Below are 26,609 nucleotides of genomic sequence, written 5' to 3' on the forward strand. Positions count from 1 at the left end.
ACACAGATATGTGCTACCAAACATGCTCAAGGTTCGAGCCGCATGTAGACGAAGCTGGGGCATCTCTTCAGGAATGAAACGAGTGAACTGTGCAGGCCCCACAGTGTCGTACTTTGCGTTTAGTGTCCCATTACACTGCAGCTCTATTAGCTCCATCTGCAAATTTACAGATGCAGTTTCCACGTCTATAGCAATTGGGTTACGAAACAGCTCGAAATTACTTTTCTGTGCTTCAAAGTCACTAAAGCGCCGTGCGAACTCGGCGCGAAGTAAGCTAAGTTTTCAGCAAAGTGTGCATTGGGAAACACCATTTGCGCCAATCCAAAACGAGCAACTGAACGTTGCTAGGTTACTGTAACGACGAACATCCACTCACTACACAACTTTTATTTTCGCTTATTCTGATCGAAGCGAGAACGCTCTCAGGTAGCCTATCGTTCGGCAAGGCTGCTAATTAGGGAATTTTATTTGCACTTTATATCGCAGGGCCATTAAAAAATATTTTTACCTAAAATTCTCCCTCTGGCCGGATATAATTGTACGCCGGTCAAGACCTCTCAGGCCTGATATAATTGTATGCCGGGCCTGATGTGGCCCGCGGGCCTTGAGTTTGACACATATGTCTTAAGGGCTCCATTGATATTTGTGGCTTTCACCATTTCTTGATGGATTGCACCTACAATCAAAAGATCTCATCAGTCCCCTTATGGACAGAGACCTTTCTTTTATGAAAGTCAAAGCCCATAATGTTCAAGTGGTCACTGCTTGATGGACCTACTTAAATCATTCTTCCGTAGAAGACGTCGTGAATACTCCATTTGGGTGATCACATAATACCATCTAGTCCCGCTACAGCATTTGTTCTCCTAGACCTGAAATGGCGGTTAATGGTTAATGCCTGGGATAAATGAGATCCTTGTGTCTTAATTCAGTAGCCGTTGTAGAGGTTCCTGTTGTTCGGTGTTTTATTGATGTTAGCATTATTATAACCCAAACACCAAGCTAAAAGGACTAATGTCAGAACCTCATGATCTGTTACCATAGCATGCAAGTTATATCCTTTGTCTGTGAAATTGATCCATTCATATCTAGGGTGAATTAAGTCTTTCGATTTTGTGTTGAAATATTTTTTTTCTGTTTCTGAATGAAATAATGTCTTTTGATTGAATCTGTTTGTATCAGTTTATAATGCTAGTAAGTGATAAGTCATTTTTAGGATTTGATTGTCATAATTAAAGAGTGGTGACTGATGATGATGATGACAGCAAATGTGTCTGCAAATTAGGCTTTAAGTCACAAAGGGTGTGACGGTATAATGTATGTGTTTGTACTTCATATGAAGAATTTTATACTGACATTAAAACAGCATTAGGTCCAGACAGTACTATCTTCAACAGTTCTGGCAGGCAGTCTGCAATCTGAATCTACCCACTGGCAGGGAACGATTTAAACGTCTTGGTGGAATCAGTACAGTTGTACCAATATTGCCAAATTCCAATGCAGAAACTAAATATGACATTTTCCATTCTGAGGAAAATTCAGGCTGACTGTACCCAGTAATGGTACATCATCTCCAGAAGTTCTAAGGTCAACAATGATGAGGACTGCCACCTGTTTAATCCATCATCGATCTAAGAAATGCTAAAAATACTACGTATAAGAAGACTATGAATGCAACAACTTTCTGTGAAAGGACCGACTTGATGTGATGATCTTCATATTTTAATATTTTATAAAATGTAAATTTGTTAAGTGGTTGTATTTTTTGTTAATTTGCATGCTAAAAATTGGGTTTGGTTTTGTATGAACTTTTCTAGTTCTTTATGCTGACTGACTGCAATATGGTAATATAAATGAAAAGTCAGTGGAAGCAGTCCCTGAAGGGTTTTCTGGACTTAATGCTGAGCTAAATCTATGACAGCTACAGGCGTTTATCAAAATGCTTTCCAAATTATAGCTATATATTCATTCTCCTCCCACACAGTTTTAATATTTAATGTGTATAAAACTTCACAATACCAGTAGGTTGTATTTAGTGGGATGTAAAAATATTTCCTTATGAGCTAATTAATTCCAAATTACACTCTAAATACTTTGTTCATTTTTAAGCTCTCTACAACATAAAAAGAGCCACAAATTTTGCAATAAATGGTTACAAATCTAAATGTATGTCTATAAAGGAAAACTTGCTATTAGTGATTTATTGTAAGTGTACAAACACACTATTCCCACCAGCAATATATCTCCTTATTTTGATGGACTGGTTGTAACAACATACTTCAGTAAGGATAGAGTGGGCTGTGGATGGACTGGTTGTAACAACATACTTCAGTAAGGATAGAGTGGGCTGTGGATGGACTGGTTGTAACAACATACTTCAGTAAGGATAGAGTGGGCTGTGGATGGACTGGTTGTAACAACATACTTCAGTAAGGATAGAGTGGGCTATGGATGGACTGGTTGTAACAACATACTTCAGTAAGGATAGAGTGGGCTGTGGATGGACTGGTTGTAACAACATACTTCAGTAAGGATAGAGTGGGCTGTGGATGACACCATCTTAACCTCTAACAGGAATCAGTTTCTAAAATTAACTGTAAATACAATTACACCCAACTTATCATAGTCATACTGTACAACAAGAAATAATTGATCAAAAGAATTCAGAAAATTATATACAAATTTATCTTCTCATCTAAGACATAGCTACCATAATGAACTAAATTTGGGATTGTCTGCATCAAGTACATATCTCATCACTTGTATTGTTACTTTTGTATGTGATCATTTTGGCTTTGATATGGAACAAAATGTTGCAGTCTATGTACTGTGTGTGTGTGTGTGTGTGTGTAAATGTCACTAATAGAGGGCTGCATAGTAGATTAGTTCTCGTTTCTATTCAATGACCTTTTAAAAATCTGAAAATAAAGTCTTTATTTCACTCCCCCACCCATATGCGCCACATGACTCCATGAGATGACACTGGTCATGTGACTGATTGGGAACAAATTTTTACCGAAGAAAATGCCAAACATATATCATAAGTTATGATTTTCTGTTCAAAAGTGTAGCAGTTATCATTCTTTTTTTAATGATGAGCAATAATTTGTGCAAATTGGGGTCCATCTTTGCCAAGGCAAAGTGTTGCAGGCAATTTTGTGAGTTTCATTAGACTACGAGTTTTAAAACAATGGATGATGCAAACTGCCCATTGCAGATCCCAGAGGGGATGGGCTTAATGAAAACTGTCGTAAATGAAAGAAAAATGTCACAGATGACTTTATCATATTTTCTACTACAGTTTTGATGGGGAATCAGGCATGTTTGCCATTGGCAATTGCAGCTATATGTGCAATGCCTAGCAGGGCACATGTTAGACAGGTTAGCTTAATGCAATGCCTAGCAGGGTACATGTTGGACAGGTTAGCTTAGGTCATCCATATAAATTTGAATAATAGAGTGCTGCACGGTAGATTAGTTCTCATTTGTAACTAATTCAGTCACACTTTGACAATCAGAAAACAATTAATCTTTATTATTACTATTATTATTATTATTATTATTATTATTTTGTGGTCTTATACTAAGTAACAGAAATAAGTGAAACCAATATGTTTTGTAAGATTCAACAAACAATTTATTACCTTGAATACAAAGTAAAGATTCATAAAGAACTTCAAGTATTGTTAAATAAATCCCAAATATCCCTTCTGGTAAATGTCCCATAACAATTCAAAAATACAGAATGCTCTGAATGAATTTTCTGATAATCTTGAATGTACTGATGTACCAACAGTTTTGATGTATCACAATGAATACTCCAGAATGTCTTTGAATGAATTCACAATAATCACATAGTAATGTTTTAGTCCCAAAAATAAATGAGCACTTTATAATTTTAATGAATAATTTAAATAAATGATTCATATGGCTTCAGTTATATCCGAACACAACTTAAAAGTCTGATCATAGAGTCCCAAAAAACTAAAATGAAATAGGAATAAAGAATTTGTTGACAAAACCTCTGTATACTATGTCACTTGACCTAAGACACATTAGGCCAAAACTGTACCCTCAATCATGGACATAGGTGAAGCACATAATATAAATTAAATATACAATATATTATTATTATTATTATTATTATTACAAAATTAATTAGATTAAAATTAAATGAAGAAGTTTTTATCTTCTCAAAAGCAAATGAGCAGTACCAGGAGAATCTAAAAACCATTTCAGAGTCAAGAATTTCATGGTATAATGAGCTATTTGCAAGTTGCAGATTAGCACATACCCATTTTGGATAGAAATAGGTGGATATGCTAAAACGAATGAAAACAGACAGAAATACCATAGGTAGGGTTGTGGATGAAAATTTATTTTCTTCTAAAATGTACATGGTATTTTAATCAAGAGTTGCCTTTTTACAACAACCTTTTGAGAAACATGGCAGTTTAGACTATCCTTTAACCTTTGAAAATGCAAAATGTTTGTGAATTTAACTACTAAATAAACTCACCTGTTGAGAATATTGTATTGCCTTAGCATTTAATGGTTGTTACAGTTACATATAATTTTAGTTAATTTAATGATGGAAGTGAATATATGTATGTGTATTTGATTGTGTACTTTTTCTTCATGACACTTTCTGGTTGTTACAGGTACATGTAATTTCAATTAATTCAATCATTTAAATGTGGAAGTGAATATATGTATGTGTATTTTGATTGTGTACTTTTTTCCATGAAATTGTTTACAGTATTAGTACTTGTACCTTTTTCTTTTCTTATGTTAGCCATTTAATTGTGATGACATGCTGTTGAACACTATTACAGTATGCCCTGCTATACGTCAGTTCACTCAGATTATTTCATTGTTATGTCATCAAATAATTTAGACCCATTTTTGCTGTAAGTTGTCTGTCTTTCATTGTTACCTCACTTTTCATGCCGGGCCATGCCAGGTAACCGTAGCCTTTTTTCTGCAATTGTTAGGAGTTAGATCACATATCCATCATCATATTGAACTCTGTTCTTACTGTACTTGCTGTACATACAGTGCTGTATTGAACTCTGTTCTTACTGTACATACAGTACTGTATTCAACTCTGTTCTTACTGTACATACAGTACATACAGTACTGTATTCAACTCTGTTCTTACTGTACATACAGTACTGTATTCAACTCTGTTCTTACTGTACATATAGTGCTGTATTCAACTCTGTTCTTACTGTACATACAGTGCTGTATTCAACTCTGTTCTTACTCTACATACAGTACTGTATTCAACTCTGTTCTTACTGTATATAAAGGACTGTATTCAACTCTGTTCTTACTGTATATACAGAACAGTATTCAACTCTGTTCTTATTGTATATACAGGACTGTATTCAACTCTGTTCTTTCTGTACATACGGTGCTGTATTCAACTCTGTTCTTACTGTATATACAGGACTGTATTCAACTCTGTTCTTCTGTACATAGAGTGCTGTATTCAACTCTGTTCTTTCTGTACATACAGTGCTGTATTCAACTCTGTTCTTACTGTACATACAGTGCTGTATTCAACTCTGTTCTTACTGTACATATAGTGCTGTATTGAACTCTGTTCTTACTCTACATACAGTACTGCATTCAACTCTGTTCTTACTGTACATACAGTGCTGTATTCAACTCTGTTCTTACTCTACATACAGTACTGTATTCAACTCTGTTCTTACTGTACATACAGTACTGTATTCAACTCTGTTCTTTCTGTACATACAGTGCTGTATTCAACTCTGTTCTTACTGTACATACAGTGCTGTATTCAACTCTGTTCTTACTGTACATACAGTGCTGTATTGAACTCTGTTCTTACTCTACATACAGTACTGCATTCAACTCTGTTCTTACTGTACATACAGTGCTGTATTGAACTCTGTTCTTACTCTACATACAGTACTGCATTCAACTCTGTTCTTACTGTACATACAGTACTGTATTCAACTCTGTTCTTACTCTACATACAGTACTGCATTCAACTCTGTTCTTACTCTACATACAGTGCTGTATTGAACTCTGTTCTTACTCTACATACAGTACTGTATTCAACTCTGTTCTTACTGTACATACAGTGCTGTATTGAACTCTGTTCTTACTCTACATACAGTGCTGTATTCAACTCTGTTCTTACTCTACATACAGTACTGCATTCAGCTCTGTTCTTTCTGTACATACGGTGCTGTATTCAACTCTGTTCTTACTGTATATACAGGACTGTATTCAACTCTGTTCTTATTGTACATACAGGACTGTATTCAACTCTGTTCTTCTGTACATACAGTGCTGTATTCAACTCTGTTCTTTCTGTACATACAGTGCTGTATTCAACTCTGTTCTTACTGTACATACAGTGCTGTATTCAACTCTGTTCTTACTGTACATATAGTGCTGTATTGAACTCTGTTCTTACTCTACATACAGTACTGCATTCAACTCTGTTCTTACTGTACATACAGTGCTGTATTCAACTCTGTTCTTACTCTACATACAGTACTGTATTCAACTCTGTTCTTACTGTACATACAGTACTGTATTCAACTCTGTTCTTTCTGTACATACAGTGCTGTATTCAACTCTGTTCTTACTGTACATACAGTGCTGTATTCAACTCTGTTCTTACTGTACATACAGTGCTGTATTGAACTCTGTTCTTACTCTACATACAGTACTGCATTCAACTCTGTTCTTACTGTACATACAGTGCTGTATTGAACTCTGTTCTTACTCTACATACAGTACTGCATTCAACTCTGTTCTTACTGTACATACAGTACTGTATTCAACTCTGTTCTTACTCTACATACAGTAATGCATTCAACTCTGTTCTTACTCTACATACAGTGCTGTATTGAACTCTGTTCTTACTCTACATACAGTACTGTATTCAACTCTGTTCTTACTGTACATACAGTGCTGTATTCAACTCTGTTCTTACTCTACATACAGTGCTGTATTCAACTCTGTTCTTACTCTACATACAGTACTGTATTGAACTCTGTTCTTACTCTACATACAGTACTGTATTCAGCTCTGTTCTTACTCTACATACAGTACTGCATTCAACTCTGTTCTTACTCTACATACAGTACTGTATTCAACTCTGTTCTTACTCTACATACAGTGCTGCATTCAACTCTGTTCTTACTCTACATACAGTGCTGTATTGAACTCTGTTCTTACTCTACATACAGTACTGCATTCAACTCTGTTCTTACTCTACATACAGTACTGTATTCAACTCTGTTCTTACTCTACATACAGTACTGCATTCAACTCTGTTCTTACTCTACATACAGTGCTGTATTCAACTCTGTTCTTACTCTACATACAGTGCTGTATTGAACTCTGTTCTTACTCTACATACAGTACTGTATTCAGCTCTGTTCTTACTCTACATACAGTACTGTATTCAACTCTGTTCTTACTCTACATACAGTACTGCATTCAACTCTGTTCTTACTCTACATACAGTACTGTATTCAACTCTGTTCTTACTCTACATACAGTGCTGTATTGAACTCTGTTCTTACTGTACATACAGTACTGTATTCAACTCTGTTCTTACTCTACATACAGTACTGTATTGAACTCTGTTCTTACTCTACATACAGTACTGTATTGAACTCTGTTCTTACTCTACATACAGTACTGCATTCAACTCTGTTCTTACTCTACATACAGTACTGTATTCAACTCTGTTCTTACTCTACATACAGTACTGCATTCAACTCTGTTCTTACTCTACATACAGTACTGTATTCAACTCTGTTCTTACTCTACATACAGTACTGCATTCAACTCTGTTCTTACTCTACATACAGTGCTGTATTGAACTCTGTTCTTACTCTACATACAGTACTGCATTCAACTCTGTTCTTACTCTACATACAGTACTGTATTCAACTCTGTTCTTACTCTACATACAGTACTGCATTCAACTCTGTTCTTACTCTACATACAGTGCTGTATTGAACTCTGTTCTTACTCTACATACAGTACTGCATTCAACTCTGTTCTTACTCTACATACAGTACTGTATTCAACTCTGTTCTTACTCTACATACAGTGCTGTATTGAACTCTGTTCTTACTCTACATACAGTACTGTATTCAACTCTGTTCTTACTCTACATACAGTGCTGTATTGAACTCTGTTCTTACTCTACATACAGTACTGTATTCAGCTCTGTTCTTACTCTACATACAGTACTGTATTGAACTCTGTTCTTACTCTACATACAGTGCTGTATTCAACTCTGTTCTTACTCTACATACAGTACTGCATTCAACTCTGTTCTTACTCTACATACAGTACTGTATTCAACTCTGTTCTTACTCTACATACAGTACTGCATTCAACTCTGTTCTTACTCTACATACAGTGCTGTATTGAACTCTGTTCTTACTGTACATACAGTGCTGCATTCAACTCTGTTCTTACTCTACATACAGTACTGTATTCAACTCTGTTCTTACTGTACATACAGTACTGTATTCAACTCTGTTCTTACTCTACATACAGTACTGCATTCAACTCTGTTCTTACTCTACATACAGTACTGTATTCAACTCTGTTCTTACTCTACATACAGTACTGCATTCAACTCTGTTCTTACTCTACATACAGTGCTGTATTGAACTCTGTTCTTACTCTACATACAGTACTGTATTCAACTCTGTTCTTACTCTACATACAGTACTGTATTCAGCTCTGTTCTTACTCTACATACAGTACTGCATTCAACTCTGTTCTTACTCTACATACAGTACTGTATTCAACTCTGTTCTTACTGTACATACAGTACTGTATTCAACTCTGTTCTTACTCTACATACAGTACTGCATTCAACTCTGTTCTTACTCTACATACAGTGCTGTATTGAACTCTGTTCTTACTCTACATACAGTACTGCATTCAACTCTGTTCTTACTCTACATACAGTACTGCATTCAACTCTGTTCTTACTCTACATACAGTACTGTATTCAACTCTGTTCTTACTCTACATACAGTACTGTATTCAACTCTGTTCTTACTCTACATACAGTACTGCATTCAACTCTGTTCTTACTCTACATACAGTACTGTATTCAACTCTGTTCTTACTCTACATACAGTACTGCATTCAACTCTGTTCTTACTCTACATACAGTGCTGTATTGAACTCTGTTCTTACTGTACATACAGTGCTGCATTCAACTCTGTTCTTACTCTACATACAGTACTGTATTGAACTCTGTTCTTACTCTACATACAGTACTGCATTCAACTCTGTTCTTACTCTACATACAGTACTGTATTCAACTCTGTTCTTACTCTACATACATTACTGCATTCAACTCTGTTCTTACTCTACATACAGTACTGTATTCAACTCTGTTCTTACTCTACATACAGTACTGCATTCAACTCTGTTCTTACTCTACATACAGTACTGTATTCAACTCTGTTCTTACTCTACATACAGTACTGCATTCAACTCTGTTCTTACTCTACATACAGTGCTGTATTGAACTCTGTTCTTACTGTACATACAGTACTGTATTCAACTCTGTTCTTACTCTACATACAGTACTGTATTCAACTCTGTTCTTACTCTACATACAGTACTGCATTCAACTCTGTTCTTACTCTACATACAGTACTGCATTCAACTCTGTTCTTACTCTACATACAGTACTGTATTGAACTCTGTTCTTACTGTATATACAGTACTGTATCTGCTAAGTTTTTAGATGTCTTAAACATGTATTCAGTTGCATTCAGAATGTTACAAACTGGTTTTTTTTTATAGTTATGTACTGTATGTTTTCAATTTCAATGAAATATATCAAACTCTTTGAGTTTCTGTTAAACCTCATCAATTTTCTTTATTTGCCTATGTGCATGCAACCTGCTACTAATACAATTATTGCCACGGGAATAATTTCGTCACTATATGTATTTTCACTATATGTCATACTTTTGATGGTTGCATCCCAAGTGAAACACTGGTGACACCTACACAATTGGAATTGATGGTTTATCCAAACCACATGTAATACCTATTCCCCTAGATGTGCAGATTAGTATTACAGAAATCTTTTCATCCAGACATCTGTTTTTTTTTTCATGTCTTCATATGGTTAGGAAAAACGAGGTTATATTTTACTAAACAATAAAATTAAAACATTCAGTGGAAGAAACATCCAGAAGAACTAATTAGCCATGTGCTCCATGCAGATTGTGTGTTTTGCTATGATTAGATAATTGTTACATTGATTAAAAGTTCATTAAATACACATCAGTAAACACTTCTTGAAAGACATGCCTTGCACAAAGTCAGAGGTCATTTTGAGGTAAAAATACATTATGCTGACATAAATTTTCAGTCAGATTTCTTATAAGAATTATTTAAGCACAGCAAATGAAAGAATTTGCTCTCAGTTTGTAATAGAATAAATACTGTATGTAACATACATAAAAATTATTATTTCTGCATTCAGTTGTTGATGTTCCTTTTAAACAGGCTGATTGATCCAAATGACTTCAGATTTTGGAGGTCTTCAGTGCATTTAAATCAACATATTTTGCAAATTGCTAGGAGTGGGGGGTAAAGTTATTATTCATGTATACACATATTATGTTCTTCAGGTGTCATCATCTAGATTTATGCATTCTTAGTTTCATGTACTTGTTATTTTCAGAATTTGGTGTTCCATTTTGACTGTATCAGTAGTGAGAATCCAGTAACAGTCTTCATCATGATAACCAGTAGCCCAGCCCCTAGCAACAAGCCTCTAAGAAAGGATATAGCCCTTCAACTTCCAGGTCAGTCAGTGTTTTCCACAGGATTCTAAATTAGGTGGTGCTGTGGACCTCCACCTTTTTAAGTTTGGGGTCCACAATTATTCGCAACCAAGAAGGAAAATGTCATGATCTTAAATTTTGGAAAGTACAAAAATAAATTGAAAAGGAAAATTAAAAAACTGAACACCCGTACACCTCCAACCTCAATAACTTGTGCACAACATGGTCTTAAAACAATAGACTGCAGCATAAGCAAGGGCACACATTGCTGAGATATCTCTGAAAAATACAGTTTTTCTAGTGAAGTTGCTCACTCCTCTGTATTGATTATCTTTATTTTCAAGATAAAAAATCTCTGAAATAGTCTTAAAAACAATACACTAAGAGTTTTCACTTGTGGTAATGACATCATCGTTTACTACATCACTGCTATTTGCATGTGAATATGGATACGTTAGACTTATTGTTGATTAGAATAAAACCAGCCTTTTAAAAAAAAAAAAACAGGATATTTATTTTAAGGAACAGGAAGATTGAAACTTGATTATTTATTGTTCTGTTTGTAAAATATTGATGCTGTGATTGTAAATAATAGCAAAATTTCTGTTAATCCTTTTGCAAATGTCAGAGTGCCAGTTCGGGATTTCAGAGTTCAGTATGAACTTTGGCACTCACATGTCCATAATGGGTCATATTGGTGATACTAAGCTTTTATTGTACCGACTATTCCTTTCTCTCAGTTCCCTGTCCATTCCTAATCACATTTGTGAATTAGTAATGTTTTACTGATTAATGTTATGCTGCTTACATAATAATATTTTATATTGTTCACTTACTTTTTATTCCTTCAGAGAGGAAGTGGAAAAGTTGTTTATAGACGTTTTATGCATTATACTCAGTTTTATGTTAATTTGATGACTTCTGTGTACATGTAAATGATGAATAATTGTTTTACTGTAACCTATTTTGGGGATTGCCATTTCATGCAATAACTATGAGCTATCTTATTCAACTGTATTGAAAGAAATATTGACAACGTCTTAATATTTTATAAGTTTATATCATAATTCATCAATATTTTAATCATCTGACAAAAAAACATCCAAAACATTAAATTGACTAATTTGAATATTTTCAGTAGTGAACTTTCTACACTCACTTCTTTATATTTTTGAAAACTTTTTCTTTGGCTGACGAGTGAGATGTTATTTTATTCAGATATTAAAAATTATCATGGATCCTGTTTAATCATACAAAACTATGTTAGTGTGACTCAGTTGTCATGCCTGAGTGCATGACTTTTATATTAAGATCTTTTTTTTACACTCACTATCTTGGACCCTATTCTACCTACTCACTTGAAAATTTGCACTGTTGGGATGCATACCAAGATGAGTGTTCCTGTCATATACAAACTAGGTCACTGTTACCATATTTCTACACTTGAGCATCTTTTATGTTTTTGCTAGTATTTGATTTAGCCTTAATATTCTGGACTCTTTTTTTTCATTGAGGCCTGGAAAATTGGTATACTGATAAACTAGTATAGATTGATATTACACTATGACAGTAATTGATAATCATCTTGAACCATATTGGTTCAATAAAATTTTTTTTACAAAATTCTGACAAATACTCTACTACTCATTACAAACTTACAGTAAGTAAACAGAATAAATATTTTTAAAAAAAAGCTATTTTTGTGTGAATCAGTCATACACTTCAGGAAGTAAACAGTGTCAAGTATTTACAGCTGCAAGCCTTAGACTTCTTTTGCATCTGTGTGCACCACTAATAATGTAGTTATTGTTTTCCCATATCTGTAATAAACAGAATATTTGGGTCTAATTTTCAACCATACATTAAGCTATATCCTCAGTATATTGGACCCTGTTCTGCCTACTCTCATGAAATTTGACATGTGGGTACATCTCAAGCATTATTGTTATTTTTATGGGGTATATTGCCTTTTGTCAGCACAAGATAGGCTATACAATGTGGCCAGTATGACTTGTGGAGGAAGAACCTAGGTAAGCCCAGGGAAGAACCATCAACCCACAAGAAGATACTGGAAACCTTTCTCACATACCCACATTAGCTGAGCTTGAGACTTACACCCACACAGACAGACGTGAGGTAGCAGTGATCTGGAACAGTGAGTGTTTTAAACCACTTGGCTACTCAAGGCCCCCATCAAGCATATTAACTCAGACCATACCAAAACTTAGGTCACTTTGACCGTATTTTATCATTTCATTAACTTTTATATTTTCTTCCATAGCAGCCCATATATTCATAGGTATTTGTTGATGAGAAGAATTGTGTTCATGAGTAGACACCTTGACGTTTTCTGATTTTTTCTTTAGCTACAAGTGTCAGTCATTGGGAATTTGATAGGTGTCTGAAATGGGAAAATATTGATTATTCCTGCTGACACATGTATTGTTCAGGAACAAATTGGGAGCCGCAAGAATGCATCCATAGTGTGCATGGTTGAACATATTTTCACATCATCTGATTACAAAACCTGGGAAAACTGTATTCTAGGTCTTCAGCATTTTATATTGAACTATTATATAAATGCTGTACAAAGTTCATCTTAAACATTTTAAGTTTGAGTACCAGTATAACCAATAACTCCTTTGTTTTGACTTCTCATAGAGTTTGTCAGTTTTCTTGAGGTATCCAGCAGTTATTTGTAGATTGTGTTGTTTACCTTGCTTTTCCAGAAGATTTTTGTTGCCTGTCTTTTTGTAGAAAGTATTTCAGCCCATCTATTCATTCCTTATTTTGTTTCTGGACTTGAGTTCTCCACCATCTAACTTTGTAAATATCTTATGTTTGAGATAAGGATGAAGTCTACTCATTCTGAGGTTAAAAGGCCAAATGTAGGGGTCACTGTAACCGAAATGAAAAAATTGGTTTCTGTAGAACAACATTAATTCTACACCGGAGACCTCTGTCAAACTTTGTGGATTGACTGTACTTGGAGATATATAGGAACCTATTGATTTGGGAGTCTCAAGGTCAGTAGTCAAAATCACTGGATGTAGAATGAAAATAAATGGTTTCAGTAAAAAACAAAAAACTCTTAACTTGTGGATTGCGTTCACTTTGGTTAAAAAAAGAAGTCAATGGAATTAGGGTAAAAAGATCAAAGATCAAATTTACTTTGATCAAAAGACAAAAAATGTTTTTGTGCAGTTATTTTAGTTTTAGTACATTGACCAATGTTTTAGAGGGCTTGTGCTTCAGATATGGATGAATCCTATTGATTTGGAGGTTCGAGGGTCAAAGGTCATGGCTGTTGTGACAGAAAGTAAAATGGTTGTATCTGTATCTTTATTTGAATATGAGAAAATAAAAAATAAAATTTGCTGACAAATACTCTACAGCTCTACGTTTACACTCTCTTTTAGTTGTAAGTATATTATACGTTATCATAATTTCAGTGTTGTTTGCATTTTATGCATTTGCTTTTATATTAAATCACAGTTACAATGAGACAATATATAAATCTGTCTTCCTTTCTTAGTAAATACATTTTCAAGTTCATTCCAAATGGGTGAAAATGAAAGGAAATGATAGCTGAAAGTAATAACAAGTAAAATACTTCCAAGACCATAAGTGAAAATGTTGAGATGGTAGTTCAAATGCAGATATGATTGGAATGCCATTAAAATACACATCAAAGGGCAATCAAAGATGAACGGAATGCAAATAAAATGCTAATGAAATATCAATGGAATGCAAATGTAATACAAATGGAATGCTAATGAAAAGCATATTTGGTAACAATCACTGGTTTCCAGGTATGCATCAGAATTTGTAGACACATTATTTAATGAGGTCTGTATTTTCTTAGAAATAAAATGAGTACATTAATTGTGTAAATTATGACCTTTTGAAGAGGAGCGAATTCAAGTTTTTTCTAAACAAAACATTTTAAGCCATTTTAAACTGTGTTCTACAGAGTAATAACAACTCTGCTTTTTTAATACTGAAAATAGTTATGGGGTACAAATATGGAAAGTAGTTTAGGGGTACAAATATGGAAAGTAGTTTAGGGGTACAAATATGGAAAGTAGTTTAGGGGTACAAATATGGAATGTAGTTTAGGGATACAAATATGGCAAGTAGTTTAGGAATACAAATATGGAAAGTAGTTTAGGGATACAAATATGGAAAGTAGATTAGGGGTACAAATATGGAAAGTAGTTTAGGGATACAAATATGTAAAGTAGCTTAGGGTACAATATGGAATGTAGTTAAGGGATGCAAATATGGAATGTAGTTTAGGGATACAAATATGGAAATTAGTTTAGGGATACAAATATGGAAAGTAGTTACAGATACAAATATGGAAAGCAGGTTAGGGTTACAAATATGGAAAGTAGCTTAGGGTACAAATATGGAATGTAGTTAAGGGATACAAATATGGAAAGTAGTTAAGGGATACAAATATGGAAAGTAGTTTAAGGATACAAATATGGAAAGTAGTTTAGGGATACAGCTGTGGAAAGCAGGTTAGGGGTACAAATATGGAATGTAGTTTAGGGATACAACTATGGAAAGCAGGTTAGGGGTACAAATATGGAATGTAGTTTAGGGATACAAATATTTAAAAGATCTTGAGATTATTCAATAATAAAGGAACTCTGTGTTGTTAAATGTTAAACTTAGCCTGTTGTGATAATGATCTGAAATGTTAGAAAAAATCCAAAGAAATCTGTTCCTCGCCTTGTCCTTTAAATTTATAATATAGAATTGATTTGATTCATTACCAATGTATTACTATTAGTAATGTGTATTCTTTTACATTTTCTGGTGATAACTATAATACCTGATTCACTCAGCTAATACCTACATTCCCTAAAATATTCAGGTAACATACATAATACCTGAAATTTGGATCATTAACTGACAGATATTCACTGATTCAGATATATGAGGCACAGCATAACCCAGTACACAGAATATAATTATTAAAATGAGCAGTCTCTATGTATATCATGAAAAAACATATTTTAGTGCCATTCCAAGGTTAACGTGTGAAAACAAAGTTTTTATTCTAAGCAATCAAATGATGTCAGTCCTAATAATAGGTGTGTAAACTGTTTTTATGCTCACTAATAGGATGTCAATCCACTTTAATCCCTTTTTGCATGTACAGGTTTTAAAGATGTTAGTAATCAAAAGTTGTCAGTCCACTTTAATGCCTTGATGAAGTGACAGATGTTAAACTATGATCACAATGAAAAGTTGTTAATCTGCTTTAATCCCTCTTGAGGGTTTTTGGTTTAGATTTTGTGATTTGAATGCCATTTTTCAGCACATTATGTATACATGGCAGTCAGTATATTTGGTGGTGGAAGAACCCAGGTAAACTCTGGCAAGAACCACCAACCCATCAGAAGCTTTTTACATACCCACTTTGGCTGAGCCAAGACTTAAAACCCATGGAAATAGAGATGAGATGTCACTGATCTGTAAAGGCAAGCGCCTTAAACCACTTAACCACCTGTGGCCCCCTTCCGAGCTTAGATCTGCATTCAAAGTGTGAGAAATTACTAATTTTTGATAATGATGCTTGAACCTTCTAGATCATATAAAATGAGCCATCTCCATTCATATTGTCATGTCCGTATCTTTGGTGGGTATCATGGATGCAACATGGCCATCCCACATTCTCACATTCCACCCCACTGAAATGGTAACTTGACAACAGCCCCTCCACCAAGACAATGAAAATGAAATGAAAATAAAGTAATTAAAAACAGACAATTTAGATATTAATATATTGCCATATGGGAGGGGGATGAGCTGGCTATAAAACACCACTATTTGAGTTTTAGCATGCTTATTTGCTGGGCAATCCCTTACCCCATTGGTTAAAAATTTTTCTACACTGCAGCTCTCAAGACAATGTAAATTAAAAAAATGAAATATCTCATATACTTTATACAGGTTTCTACACTGCAACTCTCAAGACAATGTAAATTAAAAAAATGAAATATCTCATACACTTTATACAGGTTTCTACACTGCAACTCTCAAGACAATGTAAATTAAAAAAACGAAATATCTCATACACTTTATACAGGTTTCTACACTGCAACTCTCAAGACAATTTCAATGAAAAGAGTGAAATCTCTCATACACTAACACATTACCCAAACTAATTTTGTGTATTCTTTTCTTTTTTGAAACATATTCAGGTTTAAGAACATTGGTAATAAGTACAATAACACACATGAAAGCAAACTTATCTTCTGCAGGATGATTATAAAGTGAAATTAGTCTAGATTTTGGAAAATATTTAAGAATATTAAGAAACTTATAATAAAGAAAAATAACAGAGTAATACAAAGGTCTGGTACAAGCCTGAGTACTAACACTTGATGATTATGCCCAAGTATCAGTGGAGTGTACTGAACTCAAATGTATAATGCCAGACAATGATATTAACAGACATACAGAAAATATCCAGGAGCTGTGAAATTTTGGGTAAACATTTTAAGTCACTAGTCTAATTAAATACCAACTTTGTCTACCTTGTTAGAATATATGAAAATCTTTACATTTGCATGCATGTATGATTGTGTACCCATGCACATGAATGCACGCATGCACACAAACATGCATCCCCCTTTTATTTTTTCATTGTACCTTCTCCCTTACTTTAGGTCTTTTTCTTTGAAGTAAGAAATGAGATATTCAAATAATCTTCTAATGCAAGGAGGATTCAGGTGAAGTCTACACATAAGAAAAGATAGGGAAAGTTAATAACACTAATTAGAGAATTAAAAAAAACAAGAAAGAACCACCATCACTAACATAAGATTTATTGTAATTAAGTATATATAAGTTATAATTCTACTTGTAAAAACAAAGGACAGGAGGGGGATGTCTTTAATTTAAGTAAGGAGTGTTGTTGGTGGGAGGCTTTGCTACCATTGCACCATGTGAATTAGACCCTCATTGGAATCCCTGCAAATGGGGCATCACTATAGAAACTCAGTACAACTTTTCAGACCAAAAGGGGATAAACAGATGCATAGAGTAACAGTTATGACCTCAGAATTTGCATATCTAGCAAACATTCAGTGCAGGAAAGCAAATAGTCCCCTACACCAGTTTTGTTTCATTTTCATTTATAGTTTAAAGTGATTCATTGATTTGATCCAAGGAAAAGCCTGCAGTACCAACAATTATACCAATGAAACGATAAACACATGTGTACAACAAAAATGCTTGAAGTCAGGTGTCCACACAAATAATAAAAGCAAATATTTACAAAGAATATGAACAGCACAACTGAATCAGAAATCTTTTTCAGACAAGAGCCATACAAGAAGCATGTTCTTATGAAATAAGTTCTACCTCTAAAAGATGAGTATAGCAGAATCGTCTGTGATACGTTCGTTGCTCTCTATAGTTGGCATTAACATGGTGCATTACATCAATGTGATGATCAAACATATAAGGATGCTGCTATTAACTGCATTTTGTGATAATTATGGACACGTGTACTATGTCATAAAACATGCCTATATTGCATTAATGGTTGGTTGAGACATGGAGGTTGAGACAAAATGATTTAAAAAAATCAGCAGGAATTTATGACAGTGCCACTGAAGAATCAATAACACTTTACAGGTCCCTTTGCACTGAGTGTCAGAGGGAAAAAAGTGGCCATATGCTCATATTTTGCTTCTCTGGATTAGTTTAAGCTCTGGATCAGAGGTGGACCTTTTTGATAAATAAAGTTCATGTGTCAAGGCAGCTTACATGAATCATGGTTTACCAAGATCATTTCACCAAGTTTTATATTATTCTTTTGGCCTGAGATAAACATTTGAGCATGCAGCTGTCAGTTGTTTGATATTTTCGTTTTACTTGGAGCACCACAGATCATTGAGCTAACGTTCTTGTTGCCAGAACTTGTGGAAGTTCCTAGAAATTTAGCTACCTCCAGAATTAAGTTCAGTGGAATGAGCTAACTCTAATATAAAGAATATGTTGGTAACCCAGTCAGGAGATAGTGGCACAACAGACTGGACTTTGTTCAATTTCACAACAGCTCTAGTAACACTGGTCAACAGTGAAATCATTACTGACTTGAAAAGGCCCTAATCTGTAGTATTTTGGTGTGCCGAACACGAATATAACCGTGAAAAATTTGTATTGGCTCTCGTTTTGAAGATATTCATATACCTCATTTTCTATGTTTCACTGTGTAAATTTCTCCAGTAGGACTGCAGCAACATCCGGAATAATGATGTAACATTGCATAATACCATCATGCTCACATCATCCACAGTTGATTGCATCATTTTCTGATGCAATGCAATACTAATGCCATGCGGCTGCTGAAGTAAGTTGACGTCAGCAGTGTACTATACATGTGTAGGCCTATTATACTAATGCCAGGCGGCTGCTGAAGCTGACGTAAGCAGTGTACTATATAAAGCCCAATCAGATAGGTTCAGCATTTAAAATATTTTAGACGTTGTGCGAGACAGTTCAAGCTACTGTTACATAAAACTTATTATTTTATCCATTTACGTACAATAAAGAACAGTAATGCCTCGAAAGTGTGTTAATACCGCGGACAATTTTTGCTATATTTGTGGGGAAGTGACATTTGCCAACCAGAAGAAAAGTATCAATTCTCAAGTGAAGAAGGCATATCATCCTTACTTCGGATGCAAGGTTGGTGACCAAGACAAGCCTTGGGCTCCGCATATATGCTGTGCTACATGTACAACACAGCTTTCACAGTGGTTGAATTGCAAAAGGTCATCAATGCCGTTTGCAGTCCCAATGGTGTGGAGAGAGCCAAGCAACCACCTAAATGACTGTTACTTCTGCTTGGTTCCTCCTCTTTCCGGCGGAATAACGAAGCGAAAGAAGTCGAGAATAGTCTACCCAAACATTCCGTCTGCATTGAGACCAGTTCCACATGGTGAGGGACTTCCTATTCCAGAACCTCCAGCAGAATATTCTCTTGATTCATCTGACGAAGACAAAGGTGAGTCGACCTGTTCTTCTCCTGGTCCATCAGCATGCAGTGATCCAGATTTTCACTGTGGTGCATCATCAACCCCACACAGAATAACACAGGAAGAACTAAATGACCTGATTCGTGATTTGGACTTATCAAAGAACAAGGCAGAATTGCTAGGATCAAGACTCCAACAATGGAATCTTCTAGAAGAAGATGTCACAATTACTGCATATCGAAAGCGCCACCAGCAATTGGAGCCTTTCTTCAGAAAGGAAAGTAATCTGATATTCTGTTCCGATATTGAGGGCCTCATGAATGCTTTAAAAATCACTCATGACCCACAAGAATGGAGACTATTTGTGGACTCTTCGAAACTGAGTCTCAAGGCTGTGCTTTTGCACAATGGAAACATTCTTCCATCTATTCCAGTAGCGTATGCTGTCCACATGAAAGAGACATACGATAACTTAAGGCAGCTACTGAATTCCATTGAGTATAACAAGTACAGCTGGCACCTCTGTGGTGATTTGAAGGTAGTTGCCCTTTTAATGGGACTGCAGCAAGGATATACAAAATACATGTGTTTCTTATGCGAGTGGGATAGCCGAGCAAGGGAAATGCACTACATGAGGAAGGAATGGACTCACAGGCAGAATGTAGCCATTGGAGAGAAGAATATCCAACACCCAGCTCTGGTTGAGGCTCAGAAAATCTTGCTACCACCCCTTCACATCAAACTAGGTTTGATGAAGAACTTCATGAAAGCCATTGACCGGACTTTGCCAGCATTCCGATACCTGCATGAAAAATTCCCTCGACTCAGCGAAGCAAAGATTAAAGAGGGAGTTTTTGTGGGTCCTCAGATTCGAGAGCTTTTCAAAGATGACCGGTTCAACAACTTGCTGGAAGGTGACGCGAAACAAGCATGGAATGCTTTTCGCCTAGTTTCTACAAACTTCCTCGGAAATGTTAGGGCAGAAAACTATAAGGAACTAGTAGAAGACATGTTGATGAAGTATAAGAAACTTGGCTGCAATATGTCTCTGAAGATTCACTTCCTTCATTCCCATTTGGATTTCTTTCCTAGCAACTGTGGTATTGTTAGTGATGAACACGGCGAACGTTTTCATCAAGATATCGCAACAATGGAACAAAGATACCAGGGAAAATGGTCCACTACAATGCTGGCTGACTACTGCTGGACACTCCTCAGAGATGCTCCCAAACAGCTGTACAAGAGACAGGCGAAGAAATCTAAGATGTAGTCAATGACTTGATTTTTTATAGGTAGGCTATTACAGTTGACCTTTTACTATTGGAATGCATTTCGTTATGTAAACATTAATTTCTTGCAGATTACAAAAAAACTAGAGCCAATTTTGCAATTTGACTGTCATATTCGTGTTCAGCACATAAAAATTGATAAGAATTGACTAATTTTATTTCAGTAACATGACTTTTGTAAAAATTTGTTGTCCAGTGTAATACGACAGTGGCATTGAGCAGACCCCATTTTCTGTTTTGACTGATTCAGATGCTAAGGTAGGATTGACATCTTCATACCCCCACACCCCTCCCCTACATGAGGTTAAAATTCTGCACTTAAAAGTGAGGATGATCTTCAGATGGTGAATCACCGCAAGCACTGATGCTGAAGAACCAGGCACAGATAGACAAACTTTGTAATATCTCAGTAAGTTGGGGGCCCCAAGTGGCCAAGTGGTCTAAAGCGCTCTCCATTATGGATCACTGCCATCTCACCTCTGTCTGTGTGGGTTCGAGTCGGGGATTCGGCCAATGTGGGTATGTGAGAAAGCTTGCCAGTAGCTTCTTGTAGGTCGGTGGTTCTTCCCGGGTTCTTCCTTCACCATTATTACTGGCCACCATGCATAGCCTATTGTCTGCTGAAAAATGGCGTTAAACCCCACAACAACAACAACAGCCTCAGCAAGTTACTACTGCTGACTCAGTGCATGTTCTAGACACCACTAAACCATTTACTGCATGACACCACAGACTTAGTGCAAAATCCAGGCACCAAGGAGCCAACTACATCAATTCTATTGATCCAGTCCAAGATCCAATCACACAAAATTTCCACCCTTGATTGTGCTCTGTTCTTTAGCATTATGTTGGTGACAATAAAGTTAAAGTCAGTTACCTTCTTTAGTTTCTGATATAAATCAGTGAATATGTTTAAATTAGTGAAGCGAATTTCAGGGATTATGTATATTACCTGAATGTAGGGAATGTATGTATCTCCGGAGTGAAACAGGTAATAAACATGTTACCTGAAAAATGATAGTATTGTACAAAATGCCGATTATAACCTAGTAATATGATTCAGTGTGTTGTGAGCTTCTTTTCAGCAGAATTTTGGGATGGAACAGATTACATTATTCTTACTCAGTTTACGAAGGTGTTTATCTAGTTATCCATGTGATTTGTATGGATTGTTGTCATGCAAGACTCTGCTACCATTTCACTTACATAAATATTTGGTGTTTTGATGGTGGCTATAGGCTGAAACTGAGGCTAAGAATACATATTTAGTTTTTGTGGCAGAATTAATGAATCAATGTAAAGTTAAAAGCATTGATGGACCAGTGTAAACATTCTCCTCTGAGACTTTTTAATCATTAATGCTCTTTGCAAGAGACCAGAGGTCATTTGGTGGCAGAATTGTATTGAAGTTTAAAAGTATTCAGTTGAATACATTGCACAAATTATATATGCACAAAATACTGTATATACTCATTTATAAGTAGAATCCAACTGGAAATAACATAGACCCTGAACTGCTGTTGCTTACTGTGCTGGCAGATCAAGGTCTGTTGTTCATTCTACTGATTACTTCTAACAAACTGCATAGACCCAGATCTGCCAGTGTATTATGCAATATCAGATCTGGGTCTATGCATTTTGTGGTTGGACTTGTCTAATTTACAAGCAAATCTATACAATATATGAGAATTTGATTAAATTTCACAGTAAACAAAATTGTTTGCTGATTGTATGTATTATTTCAGTTTTCTGTTAATGAGATCACTTTGAAATGCTGAGGTTATATTCAGAATGATATATGACCTTGGAAGCTCTTCAGTGTGTACAGAGTTAGCTTGGATCACATATAGGCATGTCTTGAAATGGATATAAGTTTCTGATTTTTTAAAAAAAATCCAAAATATCCTCTTATTGTGTTGAAAATGTATATGATCAGTGAAGTAACTAATATATAAAAGAAACTTGTGTTACAGAATGTTGTTTTCAGTATTGTGTTTTTTATGCAGCAAATATTTACTTGAATTTTTACTGTAGAAAGTCCAGAGCTATTTTTGGTTGACCTTTACTATAAGACATTCTTTACTCAAATAAGAAATCCTGAAGCTGTGATAGATGATAAAAATTTGTTATGCATCTGTTTATTGCAGTGGTGATGTCTTGATTTGATTCTGTGCATATGGGAAATTGACAAAGTCTATTCATTGAGATTCAAAAGGTCAAAGGTTAAGGTCACTGCAGCTGAAAGAAGAAAAGAAGAAAAATGGTTTCTGCACAATAACTTGTTTTCAACCATCTATATTTATCAAACTTTGTTGATAGCTTTAACTTTGGTTGAGAAATAAGCCTATCAGTTTTTGGGTTCAAAAGGTTAATGGTCAAGGTCACTGTGATTGAAATGAGAAAAATGGTTTCTGTACAATAGCATTAGCACAGATCTGACCAAACATTGTAATTAGCTTATGCATGGGGTTAGCAAAAAGCTAATTGGTTTGGGGATCAGAAGGTTAACGGTCAAGAAAAACATGATTTCTGCAAAATAACTTGAGTTTTACATCACATTCCTGGACCAAACTTTTTGGATTGTCTTAGATTTTTAGTAAGAATGAAACCTATTAATTTTGGAGTTAGAATATTCAAGATCACTGTGACTGAAAGAAATAAAATGATTTTTGCAGAATTTAATTCTAGATCATATACCTTGACCAAGGTTTGTGGGGCTTGTATTTAAGGTATGAAAGAGGCATATTGATTTTGTGATCAAAAGCTCAAATGTTAGGGTCACTGTGGCTTAAAGAAAAAGAAGATTTTGCAGAATAACGTTTTCCTTGAGTTAATTCCTTGACCAAACTTTGTGGATGGCTTGCACTTAGGGTAATAAAGCAGACTACAGAGTCTAGAGTCAGGGTAGTAAACCAGACTATAGAGTCTTGAGTGAGGGTACTAAAGCAGACTACAGAGTCTAGAGTCAGGGTAGTAAACCAGACTATAGAGTCTTGAGTGAGGGTATATGGCAGACTATATAATCTTGAGACTGATGGTCATGCCATGCTAGTTGCTGCAAAGAGGACTATTAAACACAGGGCAGATTTTATTTATGTGTCATTTACTTTACTCATGTTACATTATACTTTAATACACCCCTGACTGTGTTGTGGCCCCCAATTAAACTTGTAAAGGTTTTCATTGCACCATGAAGACTTATTGAATTTTAACCAATGATTAATGTCAAAGACACAGAGTTCAGGTCTCAGATTTTCAGTTTTATTTCTTGTCACAATTTTAACTTTACATATTGAATAAAGTTTGTTACATTGAATGATATTGATATGGGTTTCCATGTAATATGAGTACTTATTTAGTTACTCTGAATTTTTCGTTGCTTGAGTGAATCTTTTGTGTGATGATCAACTGTAAAGAATTGTATAATTTATTCAGATATCCTTCAAAAGTCTTGAGCTGAATGTACTTACCATTTTATCATGCTAATTTACATTTATTATCTTTTTCATTTCACTTGAATTTAAATGTAAATTATAGAAATCAGTGTCAAGTTTTGCACTACTCTTTCAGTAGGAGACAATCATAGGAAAGATAGAGATGTTGATATTGTGGAACGTGCAAAGAGACAGTACAAAAAAGGTTCTTATTTCATTATATTGTAAAGCATCATAATGTCATACGCATGCATTTCGTATCCTATTAACCTAACACCAGATATAGATGAACTAAATAAATTTGTGGCTTTGACCTTGAATTTTATATCCGTGACATAAGATTTAAATATTTATCATGGTACGGAGAGGTGAGATATTGTGTACTTGTTTACAGAATATTTGTAAATAAAACTATTGATCTATATTGCCCTACGTTATTTAGGCTCTTGAGATTTTCAAATACATGTGGACCACTGACTGTTACTAATGCTGTAATGTGAGGCATAAAACTTAATCACATACAGACATTAACCTTGTAGCATTTAGGTCTGTTGCCTTGGTGATTGTCATCTGATATCATATATCAGCTTTTTTTCCACCATGTGTCATGACATTTTCAGTATATACTGTGCTTACATTATGTACTGTTTCATATTGGTGCAAATATGTAAAGACACTTTTGTTTATATATGACATATTGTTCATGCAAGTTAGGTGTGATTAGTCATTTGGTATACTACTATTGGTCAGTTATAAAGGACTACCAGTAAATACTGAGTGCAGGATTACACGGCTTATCCTTGAGGATGACTTTACCTTCGGCAGTCATAACACACTTTATAATAAAATCAAATGTCGTTGATGGAGTGATGTTAGAAACTGTCTTGTGTTGTCCACTTGCACTGCATGTTGCAGATTCACAGGGGTGAATCTAGGAATATCATTTGGTGGGGGGTGTAAACAAGTAGGCAAGGGTTTGTGGTATGCAACTGTAGGAGCTCAGGTGGCAAGGCCTGCAGAAGCTCCTGCATTTTTTAATCATTTCGAGGGAATAAATCTTAACCCTCTAACATTGCAAAGAAACCTTTATCTAGGAAACATAATAGTTGTTTTTTTGCGTGTGGGTGGGTGGACATTATGCCCAGTTTGAATAATTAAGCTTTATTTGTTAGGGACGCAACTCATATAGCTAAATATTAAATGTTTCAAAAGGCCTATGCATGTACACAATTGTTTATAAAAGGAAAGAAAGAATGTGTTAATTTCTTGATTAATTTAACACATATATTTCACTTAAAACTTTTATGTGCATACTTGTACATCATTTCATAATTTTTTTAACCAATTAATACATACACATAAGAACAAAGGAAAGAGTAAATTTTGTCATTATGTTTCACTGAGAATATTTAACTGATCACATGGGAACAAACTCTGTCAGCTCTTTAATCTTGTCCTTCTGGAAAATGAAAATCCCATCCCTCCTGTCCGTAATTGCTGTATCATACAAAAAGAAGAAACTCACATCCATCCACCACCATCCCATACCTTTCAGCTTTTCAGAAGCCAAGTTTGGAGAGTGAATAAAAAATAGGGAGATTGGGACCTAAAATCAGGAGGTTTTTCATGGCATTTTTTAATCATCATTTTCACTTTTCTTGATGGGAGCTCTGAAGTCCTTCCCAGCATGCATATATGGCTGGCTGGTCTTAATAACTTCCCTCTCAAATACATTTTAAATACCCTTTAGGATTAGTTCATTTATGGAAAGAAAGTTGATTGTGATCTGATTGAAGTTCTTTTTTGAGCCAAGTGTGTGAGTGATTTGGAATTTTAATGTATCTAAAACAATTTTTCAATCATATCAGTGCAATGTTTGCAGTGTGCTAGTTTATAGTGATGTCTGACTCTGGGGTATCATACCACAGACATGTAGCATCATGTGATACGCAGTAACATTATCCTGACACCAGGCTGACCAGTCCTAACACTAACCTCTTAATGCCAAGCACCAAGCAAGGCAGCTGCTAGTATCATTTTTATAAGTCT

At 35.1% G+C, this 26,609-nt stretch overlaps 1 protein-coding gene across 5 annotated transcripts in view; it reads left to right on the top strand.

Moving 5' to 3' along the window:
* Positions 1 to 26,609, top strand: part of LOC149787850 (uncharacterized) — a 200,622-nt gene that overhangs the window by 119,703 nt on the left and 54,310 nt on the right. For 3 of the 5 annotated variants that reach the window (XM_089974069.1, XM_089974071.1, XM_089974074.1), the window contains exons 5-6: positions 10,730 to 10,853; positions 24,697 to 24,765. In XM_089974069.1, coding sequence (XP_089830195.1) covers positions 10,730 to 10,853; positions 24,697 to 24,765 — 193 coding nt within the window. The remainder of the gene's footprint in view (positions 1 to 10,729; positions 10,854 to 24,696; positions 24,766 to 26,609) is intronic. The other 2 variants (XM_089974070.1, XM_089974072.1) reach the window with 2 other exon arrangements.

This window comes from Sinohyriopsis cumingii, chromosome 11, assembly GCF_028554795.1.
Source record: "Sinohyriopsis cumingii isolate HCF-2022 chromosome 11, ASM2855479v2, whole genome shotgun sequence".
Taxonomy (NCBI): domain Eukaryota; kingdom Metazoa; phylum Mollusca; class Bivalvia; order Unionida; family Unionidae; genus Sinohyriopsis; species Sinohyriopsis cumingii.